Here is an 18,823-nt window from a genome sequence, read left to right on the forward strand (position 1 = left end):
AAGCGGCACTTGACGTCTGTTTGCCGGGTTCTGACCAAGACATCTAACCTCCGTTACCCTTTTTCCATCATTACCCCTCCCCATTTTTCATTTTATTTTATTTTGTTATTATTATTCAAACCCCCTCCCCAGCATCATTAACCTTGCCAGACCCGGTCTCGCACGCTTCGAGCATGCATGCTCCGCTCCATCATCACCCTCACGTCACCCCTACGTCACGCCCCAGCCGGCCTACTTGTGCTGCTTCTTGGGGTCATTCAGTCATTGGGTGTATTTATGGTTAAACAAGCATCATCATATGCATGGCTGCTTCTCTGCTTCACGTACTGTGTATATTGGATTAGATGGGTGTCTGTTTTTTGTGTCTGCGCTACGACTATTAGTGTACTACAGCTGCTCGGGCTATGCAGGTAGGTCTGATCGAGCTTCTGCTATGGTTGGGTAGTTAGTTGGGTTCATTAAGCTAAGGCAGGGAAAAGGGTACGTATGTTGATGGCTGCTGGAGAAGTCCCAGACAACGCGTGATTCCGACGTGACATGCCGGACTCGAAGAGACGTATGGAGTGGAGGCATCAAATCAAATCAAGCATGAGAGAGGAAGGTGTGTGGTAATAATGAAGGAGAAGGTTGGGTTGCTATTTTTGAACTTGACGGAATGATTTTGGTATGCAAAGGGACATATGGGTTTCCCCTGTTTTGCATGATCAAGGAGGAAAGGGGGTTGCGAAGAATGAAAAGAGATCCGGATTGATCGAGCTATCTGTCAAGACCTTTCACGCTGGTGTGGGATGCAAATAGCATGACTCGACCTCGCGTCAATATGAACGTGGTAGAACCGTAGAACGACCAAGGGTCGCAAGTATTGCATTTAGAAATACGATTCAGTTCGGGTGTAGCTTTGGATAGAGCTTTCTTGTTTATCTAGACCATGTAAATTGAGTTGCTAACTCGAACTAGATACAGTATTACAGTATATGTATTAGGTAGTGTGCGCATATGATGTATATATTGTTCAATTTGAACAGTGTGTGTGGACTAGGCACATGGACTTCAATATGGTGTGGACTAATAAGCACTAGTCTTTGGATCAAGGCAGTTGATCGATTGATCAATGTAAAAACTAAAAAGTACGTAGTAGTTGTCACTTTGGCACAAATTCGAGATTATGGTCACTTGCCTGTAGTAGTCTTGGAATTTACTTTTGTAGGTACTTGGCGTCGGATATACAGGTTTCATAATCTCGACTTTCGGATTGTACGGTATGATATAAAGTCTTGTGTTCGGGTTAGTGTCTAGGTTTTGTAGCCAGGATTTGGGTTACATTAATGGACCCATGTCATTAAGTTTGTCACTTTCAATTAATTTCTACTTGAACTTGACAGTTTACTGTTTTGAATACTGGGGTTGTAACCGAGCATCAAATGTCAAAACTTGGCTTGGATACTAGATCAGTTGATCGAGCTTCATATGTCTTCACACTTAGCTTGGTCACTTTTGTTTAGGGCTGGCCTGAGTCGGTTTTACGGTTTTAAAATTAGAACCCGGAACCAGAACCCAGAAGAGATAATCAGTTCTGGTATGATGATTTTTGTATCAAGAACCGAAATGGAACCGAACCGACCATTCTCGGGTCGGTTCCTCAGTTTTTCGGTTCTAGTCGGTTTTCCTGTTTTTCGGTTTCACACTCGGTTTTTCGGTTTTTGGCTCCAAGTTTGGTTCGGTTCCACTTTCGGTTCCTCGATTTTTCCATATAGACAAACTGTTTTTCAGCCTTTTCTAGTCTCCAGCTTCTAGTTTTCCTGATTTCCATACATATATTCAAATGATTCAATATTGCAAATACCATTCACTCATAAAACTCAATCTACAATCTATATATTCAACAATCAACATCAACGTAACAAATTAGAAATTCAAAGTCTCCTACTGAAACAAACCTAAAATTGAAATAGTTCAACATCAACATTCAACATCAACAATCAACATCAACATCAACAATCAACAATCAACATCAAACTGAGCAATTCAAAGTCTCAAACTGAAACAAACCAACTAAAATTGAAATAGTTCATGAATGATTCAATATTTCTTCAAAGTGCATTACTGCAAACAATCAAACATTTCCAGCATGGCTTCCTCAGTTCCTCTTCATCAATGCAACAAGGCTTCCGGCCTTCCATATTCAACACCAAATCTGCATACAAAATAACAAATCTGCATTCATTAGTGTTCAATGAAAAGAGAGCTACACACAGATTCTTGAAACAGAACAAAGCGCATACAAACAAAACTAATGTAGCTCAGAACTCAGAAGACCCTTTTAAAACTCAGTATACACTATAAGAGATGATTAGGCACTCATCACAGTTTAAGACATTTAATTTAGAAACCAAGTCAGGGTAATGATGTACAGCTAAGACTTTGGAAAATAGCTATATTAGAAACCAAGTCGGGAATCTGTGTGTAGCTATATTAGGATACTTTTTTAAAAAAAAAAAGAACTTCAAATGAAGCAAAAACGTTCAGACCTTTATGCATCCTTGATTGTTGATGAATTGCATCATTTTTTATGCCTTTTCTTCTTGGTTGTAGGGGCAGAAGCTGAAGCCTCAGAACTCTTGGTTGTTTTGCCACTTGGGGCAGATGCAGATGCAGCAGCAATAACGTTCTTGGCCTTCTCAGCTTTCTCTCTATCCTCTTTTTCATGGTCTGCACGATGTCAAAACTCAAAACAGTCAATCTCATATAAATTGACCAAAGTTGTTGTACCAGTTTCAAAAACAGTAAACTAAAAACATCAAAAATACATACCAGCTTCAATCTGTTCGTATGACTCCATTTCCTCCATGGTTGGAATGTACTCCAACCCCATAATAGCATCAGCCTTCAACCAATTTTGTAGGCATATCAATTTTTCAACTGTTTTTGGATTTAAAGAGCTTCTGTATGGATCTATTACCCTTCTCCCAGTGCTAAAACTTGACTCACTCGCAACTGTTGACACTTGTATGGCTAATATATCTCTAGCCAATGATTGCAAGTTGGGATATTTACCTCCATTCAGCTTCCACCAATCCAAAATCTTCCAATCATCATTTTCAGCCGGTTTTTCTATAGGGTCCAGCAAATATCTATCAACTTCATGTCCCACCACAACATCGTTATTCTGTTCAAGCTGCCTATTCCAGTCTTCTTGCATAACAGCCCTCTTCCCACTAAGAATCCTTGCTTTGCTTCTACTCTTACTAGTACCTGTTGCACTAGTACTTGGATCTTTACCCTTGGTCTTGGTCTGTCTACTATGTGAACCATTAGACTGCCCATACAAGTCACACAAGTCTACCACAAGCTGCTTTACGTCATCACATTTCTTCTTGATCTCCCAATCACACAAATTCAACATTGTATCACACAACCAACTAATGTTCCTCAATTTATACCTAGGATCTAAGACCAAAGCAACTAGGAAGAGTTGGTTCAGGTCATCTAAGTTCCCAAAATACTTGGAATATTTGGCCTTCATCTTGACTGCCATGTTGTACAAGACGTTGTCTGCTTCACTTGAATCAGGCCCTACCCCAATAGAACTGAGATCTTGAAGCTCTGCTTCAATAGTAACAATATCATGGAATGCCTTGTGTGCAGTGGGGGTAAGTGAAGCACTAACATTAAGGGTCACATCGTAGAAGACTTTCAAGAACTTCACAAAAACTGCTGCATTGTCCCAATCTGCATCACTTGGTGGCCCTACCCTTTTTACAGGCACTTTCTTCTTACTCTAATTTTCAGTTTCATCATCATCTTCATCTTCCTCATTTTCATCAAAGTACTTTTTGTACCTTGAATCCTCCTCATCCTTCAATCTTTCAAATGCTTTTTTTTAACTCTAAAGCTGTGTCCAACATAAGAAAGGTGGAATTCCACCTTGTTGGAACATCTAAGATGCAAATTTTATTGCATTCAACTTTCTCCTGCTCTACACAGCTTTTAGATTCATCCAACCTTGCACCCGAACTTCTAACGTATCTCACAGCATTCCTTATGCTAGCTACTGACCTCTCCATCATATTCAGTCCACTCCTCACAATTAGGTTTACAATGTGAGCCAAACATCTCACATGCATACACTTACCTCCACAAATTGGTTTTGTGTCCCAATTGCACATTTTCTTCCTAAGGTAATCAATGGCTTGCTTATTGGCAGAGGCATTGTCAACAGAAATTGTTAAAACCTTATCTATTGACCAATCAATCAAACACTTCTCCAAGATTTTTCCCATGGTTACACCAAGGTGGTTTGGAACCACACAAAAAGCAAGGACTCTTTTGTGCATCTGCCATCCCCGATCAATAAAATGGGCAGTAATTACCATGTAGTTTATATTATAGCAAGAAGTCCAAGTGTCCGTTGTTAAACACACACAGTGAGACTTCAATTCCCTCCTCAACTCCTCCTTCTTGGCATCATACATGCCTAGGAAGGTTTTTACTATGACTTTCCTACATGGAACTTTAAACAAGGGCACAGCAACACTGCAAAAATACCTAAAACCCGGTTTTTCAATGAAACTAAATGCAAGTTCATCGACAACTATCATATGAGTTGCAACTTCCACACAATTATCTTGTGACCAATTCACACTAACCAAAGTACTCCCACCTCTTCTACCATCACTAGTCAAAACCTGTTGGCCGGATTCTACATTAACTCTACCAGGGTATCCCTTACACACTATCTCAATGTGTTTCCTAAGAGAAGATGTACCATTTTCATATGAATTGCATGCCAAATGAGTCGGACAGTACTTACATTGAGCTCTCTTAGTATGGCCAACCACTTTCTCCACTCCATCGATAGTCTCAATTAAAGGATGATCCTCCTTCGTGAAGTGATCCCATACGTCCGACTCTGCTTGCCTTTCTTCTTCTCTCCTCTTTTTCTCTTGTCAACAGAGCTCCAAGCAGTAGAAGCTCTGGTTGCTTTGGTTGCTTTGGTCCGTTTTGGAGCAACTGCTACTTGTTCTGCCGCGGGGTTGTTGCTTACAAGCACAATGTCATTGCTAGCGGATGGTTCGTCACTGGAAGCATATGGGTTAGAGCAGCTAGCAGATGTTGCGGACATGGAAGTAGATCTCAAAGGCAGCAAGCTGTAAGCATATGTACAACCTCAATATTCCCTGGCCTGAAATGAAGACGACAAGCAATTTTGTTTAGCAATATTTCCTAGCCTCAAAACAGATGCAAATATCTTTTTTTCATTAACAGTTAACTAAGCACAAACAAAACTGAGCAAAACAGAGCAACAGAGCACTAGCAGTAGTAGCAGTCATATAGTAGCAGTAGGTTCTTCTATAATCTATACCGCAACAGAGCACTCAAAAGAAAACCCATTTACCAGTTCACCTCAAATGCATAGTAAATACAAAAAAGCCCAGTTTACAATTCTCAAACCATCAATCCCACACAGTCCAATCAATCCCACAGAAAATGAATATCAAATCCTATACAATTTGAGAAGACCATAAATGGATAGAGAGAAAACTACCTGTAAAAACTGGGTTTACTGCTCTAGGTACATGCTTCTTCTTGTTGAAGCCATGGCGGAAGAATGAAAGTCAAGTGTCTCAGAGTTTTGGCTGCACAGAATCTAAAAAAAAAAAAAACAGATTTGGTTCTTCTATATTCACATGTCAGGTAGCAATCAATTTATGCAAAATTCCTTACTCATTCTCCATCAATTAAGTCAGTTTTTCTAACTTATGCAAATCTAATGTTAGAAAAATGCAAACAATTTTATCAAAGTTTGAAAATAAAATGCACTATGTGATCTATCAGGTTTCTAACTTGAGTGACATTCACTTATTGTACTCTGCTATTCAAGTTGGAAACTTCCCACAACTAATCCTCTTCCATTTGCGCATGTGCATGGACTTTTCCATCACAATATGTCCCAGAAATTTTATTTGATTTACTCCTCCCACTATTCATATACCATGTAAATAGTTGGTCCCAATACAAGTTCCCACAAATTTTATTTCATTTACTCCTCCCACCATTCATATACCATGTAAATAGTTGGTACCAATACAAGTTGGTTACCATAGTTTAATTTTGAATAACTAGTGTTACTAATAAAGAAAACAGGTGAATCATATAGAATAACATATTCACTAAAACACCAGAACTGATAGCTGAGATTAGAAACTGAGTTTTTTTTTTTTTTTTTTTACCTCTGTAACTAATTCACAGTAATATAACAATATGAATTTTCTATTATTATAGCTGTAACCTGAGAATGCATCGTATTCCCTTCTTCAGACATAACTATATACAAGACTATAATCAGGCAAATCAATTCACATGTACAATTACCAAAAATTGGTCTCCTTCTTAATGAGTGATCTTGTAATATAAAAGAGATCAATTCAAAACACATAACGCTACATCATGTTAAATTGAAGGGAGTGCCACTCCTGCACAGTAATGCAGGAGTGCGATAGTGTATAAAATGATTTTTTGAGGAAAAATAAATAAATAAATCAATAAAAACAAAGAGAAAACCATATACCAAAAAGTTAGCACTTAAAAAGTAAGCATTTTACCCAAGAGTATTGAACTTTCAAGTAGAATGAGTATAAACTAGCAAGCATCTAGACGTTTCATAGATCCAGTATTGAAACGCTAGTAAGAACAAACTAGATTAGTGAAAAATTTAGTTACATTTCCAAGCACTACACAAGAAGCTACTGACCAAAAATGAAAGTTGAAAATAACTGAATGGTGAATACTTGATATTTAAGATGGAAGATATATGCTCTGAAGGATGGTTAACAAAGAGATGTATCCGTGTGCGTGGTAAATAAAAAACAAAATGAAAAATCTTGGTTCAGGAGAGGGTATGTTATTATCTTAGCACACCACAATTGTTATATGATCTTTGTGAATTATCAAAGTACCAACCATGACCAAGTAATTGCCTAATCAAATCGAATAAATGGGTTACCAAATTAACCACATAGGATTCCAAATCGCACCAAGTAAGCAAAAACCATCAAAAATTGAAAGTTTGAAACAAACAAGAACAAAGTTTGAATTTTTATACCACAAATCTTTAGAGGCAGAGCCTGCACCTGCACTTGCTTTCCGGACTCCGATAGTTGTCGGATCTCGGACTCCGATAGCTGCACGCCTGCACCTGCTTTCCGGGTCGGCCTCTGACTTCAAGAAGACGGCTGAAGATGTCATCAATAGTCAAACGCCTGAAGTCAACAGCTATGGAAAATAACTGAAAGACTGAAACTTGAAGAGAGAAGAAGAAGAAGAAGATGAAGGAGAAGGAGAAGAGAGGGAGTGAAAGAAAAGCATGAGACTGGGTCCAGACTTACATTGATGGTGGTCGAAGACTAGGGTCCAGATTGCATCAACCAAATCGCAAATCGAAGACGCAATGGTCTTGCTCGTCTAGGCGATCGTCCGATCTTTGAGTGCGATCGTCTTGCTCGTCTGGGTTTTGAATCTTTCGATCGTCTGGGTTAGAGAATGGAGTGAGGGCAGAGAGTGAGGCAGTGACTCAGTGAGCGTCTGAGGCTCTCTGTGATAGAGGCTTAGAGACTAGAGAACTAAAGAAATGTTAGGGTTTGATGACTTTGATCGAATGGATAGGAATTAGACAGATCAGATGTTGGCGCCGGATCAAATGAGAATGAGTCTATTTTATAGAAATAAGCTCGACCGTAATATCCACTTATACACTGACATCTGTATTTCGGTTCTAAAGGGGTTTTAAAAACAAGAACCGAAACCGAACCGATAACACTTCATTAGGAACCGAACCGAGAAAAATGCAAATACATATGCTCTGCGGTTCCTTCGGTTTTACGGTTTGCCAGGCCAGCCCTACTTTTGTTCAAGCTCTAGCTCAACTTGTTTAATTAGCGATCCCCACTACTAGAATAATGTCATTAGACATCACCACTATTAAATCGGTCAGGATTGTACCTGATGTTAAAAATCATGTTAACATCAGTTTGTGAAGAAACCGATTTCTATTGTTATTATGGACATCAGTCACTAAAGAAACCGATGAGAAAAGTTTTGTACGAAAAATTTACAAAAATGCGGAGGGATTAAGTTTAAAAGTTTGAGAAACGCGGGGTCTAAAATTTTAATTCCCCCCAACACTTAGTCACTTTATCTAAAAACTTTCGAACCCTAATCGATAGACTCTCACTCTGAGTCTCTGACTGCCTCCTTCGCGTCCCCGACCTGAGCTCGTTCTCTGCGTTCAGCTATTTCTCTCTCGCTCTTCTCTGAAACCCTAGCGCTCTCCTCCCTCTCCTGCTCTCTTTCCACGGCTACTGTCTCTCCCTCATTGAACTACTGCCTCCGTCCCCTCACCGGCGCCATCGCCTCTGCCAGTGTTTCTCTTCCAACACCACCACGTCGTTGCTCCGAGATCCGAACCCCAACTGGTCCAACCTGCCTCCAAGGAGTTTATCCTCCTCGATTGGTGCGACTTCGAGCACCAAGTGCCAGCATGGTTCTAAAGCTCGCCTCTCTCTCTCTCTCCCGTAGCCCCGCTCTCCTCTCTCTCTCTCTCTCTCTCTCTCTCTCTGTTTCTCTCTCCGGCACTGCCGCACGACGCCATTTCTTTCTTCGAAGGTGACGCCGTGATGGATTGACGGTGCGCGGTGAGTCTGGGTTTCTGTTTCTCTTAATTTCTGCTTCTGGGTCTTCACTCTTTAATCGATTTATGGCTTCCTCTTAATTTCTGCTTCTGGGTATTCAATTTCAATCTTCAAGTCTGGGTTTGGCTCGAACTCTACTAGGTGAAGCAGCTTCAATTTCAGTTTTCGACTCGATTTTGGAAACTTCAAGCTTGGTAAGTTGCTGCCATCTTTCTTGCTTCGATTTCTGGGTTCGAATTGCATCTGTTTCTTTTGCTATACGCTATACATATGACTGATATGAGATGAAAATTGGATATGTGATCTGTTTTGTCCTTCTGGATTTCTGGGTTCGAATTGCATCAGTCACTTTTTGCCTTTCTGTTTTGACTTTGGACTTGAAAATTTGAAATTGAGTTGCATTTGTAGACTTGTATCTGTTTTGGTAAAGCATTGAATTGTTTGATGTATTGGTTTTGGATCCCATATCGTAGATTTTGAAGATTGTATCTTTAGTTATGTATCTGTTTTGTATCTTTTTTGCGACTGTTGCGGTTGTAGGAAATAGTTGGAGGAAACTTCATTGGTGTTTTTAATATGGGTGAGTCTCTGTTTTTTAAGGTTGATATTTAAAAACTTCATTTGTTCTCAGATTCTCTCAACCCATTGATGGAGTAACTTATATATGGTTTAACCCATTGATGGTTAACATGCAGTAACTTATATATGTTTGGACTTTGGAAGAAGCATTAATAATTGTGTTTGAATGGAGTGTGTTTACTACTTGGCCATTTTGATTGATATATTTTTTTTTTCTTTTTCAAAATGGGTTGAGAGAGAAGGGAAGCAGGATTAGTTTAGTGGTTTACATATTGAGAATGGTTACTGTGGTATCAATACACTATGGTGCTTTGTTGGTGGAAATTGGGGTACATATGGTTTAACACAGTTTTTAACAGAGCAGTGGTTGTTTTGGATGTTATGGCAGGAAGGAAGGCCGCGATGACTGGTGGGGCCGGGCTTACTGGTGGCAGCGGCTATGTGGAGGTCAAAAGTGACTCAATTAGTGAAGGGAGTTCGGATTTTGATCTGGAATCAGATGGGTCACAGCCCTTTTACATGCTTGATGCTTACGAAGAGTTCTATGGACCTAATATGGGCACTGTTTATCTATTTGGGAAGGTAAACATGACGAGTTTTATGTTATAACACTTATTTTGCGTTCTTATTAATGAATGTTTTGTAATTTGTTTCATTTCTGAAGAGTTATTATCTTACAAGCTTAATCATATCAACCTATTTTATAGTTGATTCATTGTTGTGATGTAGTTAAAGTAGGAAGTTCATATCAGAGTTGTTGTGCGGTTGTAAAGAACATGCAAAGATGTGTCTATGCAATTCCGGACAGTCCTTTATTTCAAACTGACGAAATGATGAAGCTTGAAAAGGATGCCGAGGACTCAAGGATTTCACCCACAGATTTTCGTAAGAAGCTGCATGTAGGTTTTTTCTTCTGTATAAGCTTGAATATAGATAAAATTTAGTTTGGCCTTGTCTTTGTTTTTTTTTTTTGGTTGCTATTGTTGATGCTCTTTTCTACATCATCAGGATGCGGCTTCATAATTAAAGAATGAATTAGCAAAGAAGTTGTTGGATCTCAATGTATCATCTTTTAGCATGGCACCTGTCAAGGTTTGCATACTCAATAATTCTGATATTTCCAATTGTGCGTTGACTCAGTTATGAGAAAATAAACTTTTTTGGAGGTTCATAGTACTTTCATGTTCTTTCTTCCTCTGTTGCTCACTTTCTGTTATGTGAACACTGTAGAGGAACTATGCTTTTGAGCGATCTGACATACCTGCAGGGGAGAATTATGTACTGATGATCAATTATCCATTCCGGGTATATAACTCAACCAGTATGAAATCAATAGGGTTATTAGGTAGCACTAAAGTGACCTTCAATCGCAAATCAACTGTATTACAGCTTCTTGCTCATAGATGTTTGGAGTTTCATAGGTCGTTGCTGTTTAACGTTGCCTGTGAAGCAGAGATGCATAATGCAGAATGACTTGATGATTTATTAAAGAAACTTTTTGACTCAGTTTCTTATGAACATTATTTGCACTGGTGCAGGATCCACCACTATCAACAGATCTAAAAGGAGAAACTTTTTGTGCTCTTCTAGGAACTCATAGCAGGTATAAAGAGTTAGAGTTGCTCTTCATTTTTAATACCTGATATATAACTTTTAGAATCTTCCTTCTGTGATTATATTTTCATTCCTGACTTGATTACCTACAGGTAGATACAATCTTAAAGAAAACAATTATCTTACTATAAACTCTTCTTTAGAAGAAATAATGAAAAACAAAACATATTATGCAGCGCGTTGGAACTTTTCCTTGTTAAAAGGAAGATAAAAGGACCTTCTTGGCTATCAGTTTCAAATTTTTCCATCTGCCCAGCTCCACAACGGGTGAGATCTTCAAGTCTCAGCATACATCATCATCTTAGTCATATTGTGAAATCCATATTTGGCTTCTTTCTGGTTTCTTTGTTAAGATTATGTCATTTTACTGTACAGGTAAGCTGGTGCAAATTTGAGGTGATCGTGAATGCTTCGAAAGATATAAGGGTCTCAGCTTCCACAAAGAAAACTGTAGATATTCCTCAAGTGGTTGTTACTGCAATAAGTTTGAAAACTATTATCAATGAGAAGCAGAATGTTAACGAAATTGTCTCTGCATCTGTTGTCTGCTGTAACAAGGCCAAGGTAAGACCTAGAATCTATTTTACACTGCCTTGTGTTTTGCAAATTATTGAGTTGTCTTGTTGGAGTGCTGGTATGCTGAGCCACTTTACTGTTGTCCATAAGCTTGATGGTGGCATATTTCCTATGGGGTTTACTAAAGTGGCTGCAGATAAGAATTCTAAAGCCGGATCAAATGTCTTGAGCATTGAGGCCAGGTGGGCTTTACTCGCTTATCTTGTTCTCAATGAAATTTAATTTCTGAAATTTAATTTATGTGATAAAGGGTTTCTCTTGTAAACTTGTATTTCAAAAGTGGAGAATAGAATCTTATTCTCAATTTGGGCTCATTTCGAGTTAATTAAACAAAAAACAAGGTCCTCTGTTCCTGTGTGTTGGTTCACTAGAGACAGGCTTCAATTTTTATGCCAAATTAAGGGTGTGCCATTACCCTTTGGTATTGGTAATTGGTGTGATTTAGAAGTAATTTGTCAATTGCTTGGTCCGGTATGTCAAGTCCTAACTAATATACCAGCACATATTTGATTTTAAAAAGGGTTGCTTCTTGTGTCAGGCTTTTTCTTGATGCGTACTTTGGCACTTGCATGCTTGACACTCTTCTGAACTGTTACTAATTCCTTATGCCTTACAATATCTCAAATTGACTGGTAGAAGCGATGAAACTGTAAGTACTTTACCAAGTAACAAGAGTTATGGCAATTAGCTTCCCAATTGTTTTCTTTTCTATTTCAGATAAGTGGTAGGGGAAGTAGGAGGTCAAAAAAGAATTCACCAAGTTGTAAAGCTTTGTTGCTTGATTGTTTTGGAGTGGATAGGTTGTCTCTAACTTGTTTATTTCGATTGTTGTCTCAAAACCAAAAGCCCAAAAATCATCTTGTTGTTTATTTCTTTAGTTTCTGTTTTTGCAGGTTTCTGTCCTCAGTTTTCTTTTAATTAATTACCATAGCAAATGATCTCCAAAATCCCTAAAAATTTACCAGTATCCAGTTTAGGATGTTAGCTTAATGTCTATAAAATTTCGTTGGTATCTGAGCAGTTTAGGTTAGGTTTTTGTTTTCATTTTGGTTTCTGGTCAGAATAGTTAATCTGTTTTGTGTTCATTAGTCTAGTTATTCAATCTTCTGTGGGTAATGACCCCTGCTTCCCTGTCTACAAGCAACTAATTCATTGTTTGTAGGGTAAGTTTGTGTGAGCTTTAAGTTACACAAAAGAATTACCTAATGGTATGCAGTGCAGTTAAAACTTACAATGCTGAAAAGGGGAGGGTTAACAAAGTGCCTAAGTTAAAATTACTTCCGGTAAGCATAGTATTTGTGGTTGATCGAGTTACAATATATGTTTTACTATGATAATTCTGTTTCTAATTCAATAACATGAATAAATAGGGCGCACCTAAGCAGCCGGGTGGAGTTGAGTGTGGCTATTATGTTATGCGGTACATGAAGGATATTATTAATGATGACACGCTTTCGTTTTCAACCAAGGTATAAGCATTGTAATTTGACAAAAAACTATGTTTTAAATATTGGTGTATCATTATGACATACATTGTTATATGTATTTGTAGTGGGCGGTAAAGGATCGGAAAGGGTATACCCAACAACAACTTGACGAGGTCCGCATTGAAGTAGCCGACTACTTACAGACTCTGCTGTAGGTTCTGACTAGTTTCTTGATTTTGAGTTAGACTAGCTTTTAATTAACTTTTTTGTAGCAATTATGAACAAACAAGAATACTAATTGCTAGGCTAGCCTTGTAGTATATAGGTGCATGAATTGGGGTTTTATTTTGCCCATTTTGTAAACTGTTAAGGATGATGAATGTTGGATATAATACCCCAATTTGCAATTTATAATCACAGTTCTATTTTGTGGACATCATCCTCTTTATAGAATGTGATGTCTAGATATAAAGTTGAAATCAGTTTTAGCCATAAAAACTGATGTCCAGTAATACAGATACATCAGTTCCAAAATGAAAATCGATGTTACTAAAATATCCAGACATCGGTTCATTGTCAAAAACAATATACTACCAAGTGTCAGACATCAGTTCCGAAATGAAAACCGATGTTACTAAAATGTCTAGACATCAGTTCATTGTCAAAAACGATATACTACCGAGTGCCAGACATCAGTTCCGAAATGAAAACCGATGTTACTAAAATGTCCAGACATCGGTTCATTGTCAAAAACGATATACTACCGAGTCTCAGACATCAGTTCCAAAATGAAAACTGATGTTACTAAAATATCCAGACATCGATTTTTGAATAGAAACGATGTGCAATAGATTATTAACATCGTTTTTTCGTTACACACTGATGTTAATATAAGTAAATATATCGGTATATGTGGCAGATTACGCTTCAAAATCATGAAGAACAAGAAATGTTTATGGGAACCGATGTCTGTAACAGTATTACTCATCGGTTCTTAAATCAATAACGATGTTAAAACGCAAACTTGTGTTGTATAATCTATATTTCTTTAAGCTTTAAATACAATAAAATGTGGGTTTAACAATAGTAAAGCATGCAAGTTTGTTATCATTTAAACCTATTTACATCGGTTTATAATAAGGAACCGATGTCTACCCGAATACTAGACATCGGCTAAAAACCAATGTCTGCATTTTCCGGATCTTTCTCATCACCCACAAAGACATCGGTTGGGTTTTTGTTTCTCATCGGTTTTTGGCCGATGTCTGGGGCCATAATTCTAGTAGTGCCCGCTTGATTCTTAAGACTCAAGTTTTGATGTACTTCGAGATTAAACTTGTAGTAAAATTAAAATCAAAATCAAAATCAAAATAGTATGTTAACCAAAAAAGAATGAGTTAAGAAAGTAAAATGCAAATTATATCCTATCGTGAGTCCATGGCTTCCTTCTTTTGAAGTTAATCTCTTAAACAAGCAGCCGCACTCAACTCCAAATCAAATGTTCTTTTGAAAAAAATATGAGCTGTTCACAAGCTCATGTCAAGGATCAATCTCGGCTTGTTTTTTTATGAGCCGATCTCAGATGAGTTAAAATCAAATCAAACTCAATTTAAATTCAAACTGTCTCAAATTTATTTATGATCTAAATTTTGAGACACTGTAACTAGGGCTGTCAATGGGTCGTGTCGGGTTGGGTTCATGTCGGGTTAAGGTATTTGTCGTGTTACAAAATATAAACCCAAACCCAACCCATTTAATAATCGTGTCAAAAATTTAAACCCAAACCCAACCTATTTATTAAACGGGTTACCCGTTTTCAACCCGCTTAACCCATTTAATAAATAGGTAGTATCTTGTTAGACAAAATGACCCATTTAAGTGTTAACAATGGAACCCATTTAACTAAAAAATGCATAAATTGATTAAATTCACTAAAAACTCTACAAGACGAAGATTATAAATAATTCATAAACAATTAAATCCAATAATTAAAAAGCGAAATATTTCAAATTGTCTAATCTTATGAAGAAATACTTCGAACGTCCAAAATTTCAAGAAGAAACATAGCACAATCGGGTTATACGGGTTCATTTCGTGTTGGCGGGTTGACCCGTGGCCGACCCATTTATTAAATGGGTCATGGCGGGTTGACCCACCGCTAACCCGCTTTTTAATCGTGCGGGTTCGACCCGTTTTATTTCGTGCGGGTTTCGAGTCGTGTTATCGGGTCGTGTCGGAATTGACAGCCCTAACTGTAACTATAATTGTACTTCATACAAACTTTATATTGTTATTAACGCGCCGAGAGCCGGTTCTTAACCACACGATGATGGCCATCCCATCTTCAATTTCAAGTCAGATCAACTCAACTAGAAGGGTTGTGTATGTGTGTAAATAAGGGCGTAGCCAATATAGGGCGAGAAGGGTCAGATGACCCCTCTCAACTTTTGAAAATTGTTCCTGATTGGCTTAAATTTAAGCATCTTTGATATAAAACTAAACTTGATTGGCTGAGATTTTAGATTTTAGTTGATCTTTTGTGAGAAGATCGGCTCATTGGTCTAGCTAAACTTTGGGCCCACTTTCTTATGATCAGCTTCACATATTTTAATACATTTATTCTCCGAACAAAGAAGATCAAGACTAACTTACCTTATTCAAAAAAAGAAAAAAAAAACTTTCACACTAGACCGAGTACAATAACACATTAGACTATTCTTTTTCTTATATTTTTGCTAGGCATCTCAAAAATTTTTGGGATAAATCAATTCAATGTAATATATTCATCTTTTAAATTGAAGCTATTTTGGTGGACAATTGTAACTAAATGAAGTATTAATTATCCGATAATTCTTTAACATATAAGGTAATTTGGCTATTAAAATTTTGACCCTCCTCAATATAATTTCTAGCTACGCCACTGTGTAAACACGTGTTCCTTTTATGCATACATGGGTTGTTTTTTTTTTTTTTAGAATAATTCTCTCTTCGATCTTATTCTTCTTCTTCTTGCTACATATTTAATTTAATTTAAGCTAGCTGTAGCCCCAAATTACTTATACAATGGTTAAGTTAGTTACACTCAATTAATTTCTACTTAAACTTGACAGTTTATTGTTTTGAATAGTAGCGGTGTAAACGGCTGAGCCAAAACGAGCATCATATGTTCAAACATGGGGTTGGATGCTAGATCGAGCTTCATATATGTTCAAGCTCACTTTTGTTCAAGATCTAGCTCGACTTGTTTAATTAGCGATCTTTCATCCTTAAAACTCAAGTTTTGATGAACTTCGAAATTAAACTTGTCATAAAATCGAAATCAAAAGAGTATGTTAATGAAAAGAGAATGAGTTAAAGAAATTAAAATGTAATTTATATCCTGTCATGAGTTCATGGAATCCTTCATTTGAAGTTAAGATCTTAAACAAGCAGCCGTACTCAATTTCAAATCAAATGTTCCCTTGAAAAAAACATTTGTTCACAAGCTAATGTCAAGGCTCAAGCTTGGCTTCTTTTTTTATGAGCCAATTTCAAATGAGTTAAAATGGAGCCAAACTCAATACAAACTCGAACGGTCTCAAATTTATTTACAGTCTAAATTTTGAGACATTACAACTAAAATTGTCTTATATTCAAATTTTACATTGTTATTAACACTCTGAGAGCTAGTTCTTAACATCACAATGATGGCCATCCCATCTTCAGTTTCAAGTCAGACCACTCAACTAGAAGGGCCATGTGTATGTGTGTTTGTATGTATAAACATGTTCCCTTTATACATACATGGGTTGTTTTTATTCTTAGAATAATTTTCTCTTCCTCTTTTTGCTACATATTTTCTTCTAAAGCAAATTTAATTTAAGCCAGCTGTAACCACAAATTACTTATACAATGGTTATATACTTTACATCGATAAGGGTTACTTTGCATGAATACGCAAGACAACTATATAAACTAAAAAAAAAAAAAAAGTCGACTTTGCTCTACTAGGGTTTCTCTGCCCTAGCCGTACCATTGATCGAGTTGCCGCGTGATGGCGAAGGAGAACATGGTGGCTCCTTCTGCACTTTCTGAGGAGGCCATTGTGAGCCTTGTTGGAGGAGAGGATGCAATCCATGATTCATTCTTCTACCTTTGTGGTCGGCTGTTATCCAAGAAGACAGTGGTGATCCAGTCATTCTCGGCGGCGATCTCCAACGTTTAGGGGTTGAAGGAGAGAGTTCTGATCCGGCATGAGGAGGAGGATATCTTTGTCTTCCAATTCAAGGATAGTGAGGTGAAGAATCGGATTCTCTCAAGCGGTCCATGGTTCTACAACAACTCTATGCTGCTGCTAGCAGATTATGACAGCGTTTCAGATCTCGGGGCGGCTCAGCTGCATCTCCTGGAGGTTTGGGTGGCGGTGAAGGGGTTGCGCATTGCTACAAGCAACGAGAAAGCCTTAACCCTAATTGGACGAGCGTTGGGTTCCTTTGTTCGGGTTGATCAGAGGGCGGTGCAGCGAAAGGATCCGATTCAGAGGATCAGTGTGGTACAGGACGTTCGGCGGAGGATTTGGGCACTGCTGACCTTTCAATTCTCTCCGACGGTCTCGGTGTTGGTGGAACTCCAGTATGAAAAATGTCATGGGCTGTGTGCAGCTTGTGGCTTTTTCGGTCATGGTGGGGGTATATGTGATGGCAGATTGAAGGCGGAGGCGCACACTGCGCTGGCTTTAGAGGTGTCGGACCGCGCGGTGGAAGCAAACCCAGGTCAGTTGGCGGCGTCGGAAGCTGCAGTTTTTGGGTTGGTTGCTGGGTCAGATATGCTGATGACGATGGGACTAGGTGCGCCAGAGGTTTCTGGGGTGGCGGAAGTGGCTGGAACACTGGTGCTAGGATCGGGTTCGCCGGCGGCGAGGAGCTCTATAAGCCTTCCGGAAAATTCTGCAGCAAACCCCAATTTTGAATTAGTGTTGACTGGTGGGTTGACTGGGACTGCTCAGCTTGGCCTTGGACCGGGGCTGCATGGGACTGGGCCAGACTACTTTGCTGATGGGGCCAATATAAATGGCCTTGCTGTTGGGCTAAATTCAGAAAAACATCTGACCTTGGGTGTGAAAAAGAAGAGTTTTAAGCCTAGGTTGGCTTTCATACCTCCGGAATTTCACCTTGGTGAGTTGGTGGAGGTTCCGATTTCGCTAGGGACAGCTCCAAAGACAAAAGGCCGTCCTGTTGGACGAAGAAATAAGCATACTTTGAGGAATGAGAAAGATGAAGGTAACAATGATGGTGCAAATATCAGCTCCAACTCTCCAGGGAAGGAGCTGGCTATTGTTTAATTGCTTTGATTGGGATCTTAAGCCTGTTTGAGTGTGATTAGGTTTCTATGAGTCTTCTATGACGTTTCTAGTTTCTTGCTTGTACCACAATTGTGTGACTGGAAAGTGAGGGCTAATTGAATGATTTCTTTCCGTAGGAGGCGAAACTTTCTCATGCTTGGGCAGGCTTGCTTAAATGTGAGCTTCCCATTGATTTTAATTAGTTTGCTTTAGCTTGGATAGGTTTTACCGGATTTTCTTTCCGGACTGCTTATGTAAGCTTTGTAAGCTATGGCTAATTGGCTGTTGATTTATTGAATATCAATCAACTTCTATTCAAAAAAAAAAAAAAGATAAGGGTTATTTTGCTTGTAAATCTTGCAGAGTGAAGTGCTGTGCGACTTTTACATTGTAAAGCCTGCAGGATAGATCAAGCAAATATATTCGTTCTTAACCAATTGATCTATGAACTCCTTTTCCCATTCAAATTTGAACTTCATTAATTCAACAATATTTCTGTTTGTTTCAATTTCATAATTCACCACCACTTTTCGAGCAATTAAGTTCTCAACAACTGCCAAGTCCCAACATTGAAAAGTGTGTTAAGAATGAGTGGACAGATTAGTATAAAATTAAGGGAG

General features: G+C 38.3%; 2 protein-coding genes across 2 annotated transcripts; one reads left to right on the top strand and one right to left on the bottom strand.

The window, feature by feature from the left end:
* Positions 1-2,879: 2,879 nt before the first annotated feature.
* On the bottom strand, positions 2,880-4,280 carry LOC121051194 (zinc finger BED domain-containing protein RICESLEEPER 1-like). Its single transcript, XM_040513301.1, has 3 exons — positions 4,133-4,280; positions 2,989-3,729; positions 2,880-2,884 (listed from the first exon to the last, which is right to left on the bottom strand). Exons 1-3 carry the CDS (start codon positions 4,278-4,280, stop codon positions 2,880-2,882), a joined length of 894 nt encoding a protein of 297 aa, XP_040369235.1.
* A 6,063-nt stretch (positions 4,281-10,343) lies between these two features.
* LOC112185859 (DNA polymerase alpha catalytic subunit-like) lies at positions 10,344-11,678 on the top strand. Its single transcript, XM_040513302.1, has 5 exons — positions 10,344-10,358; positions 10,497-10,571; positions 10,805-10,869; positions 11,057-11,147; positions 11,256-11,678. The coding sequence occupies exons 1-5, from the start codon at positions 10,344-10,346 to the stop codon at positions 11,676-11,678; spliced, it is 669 nt and encodes a 222-aa protein (XP_040369236.1).
* Positions 11,679-18,823: the final 7,145 nt, after the last annotated feature.

This window comes from Rosa chinensis, chromosome 2 (assembly GCF_002994745.2).
Source record: "Rosa chinensis cultivar Old Blush chromosome 2, RchiOBHm-V2, whole genome shotgun sequence".
Classification (NCBI taxonomy): domain Eukaryota; kingdom Viridiplantae; phylum Streptophyta; class Magnoliopsida; order Rosales; family Rosaceae; genus Rosa; species Rosa chinensis.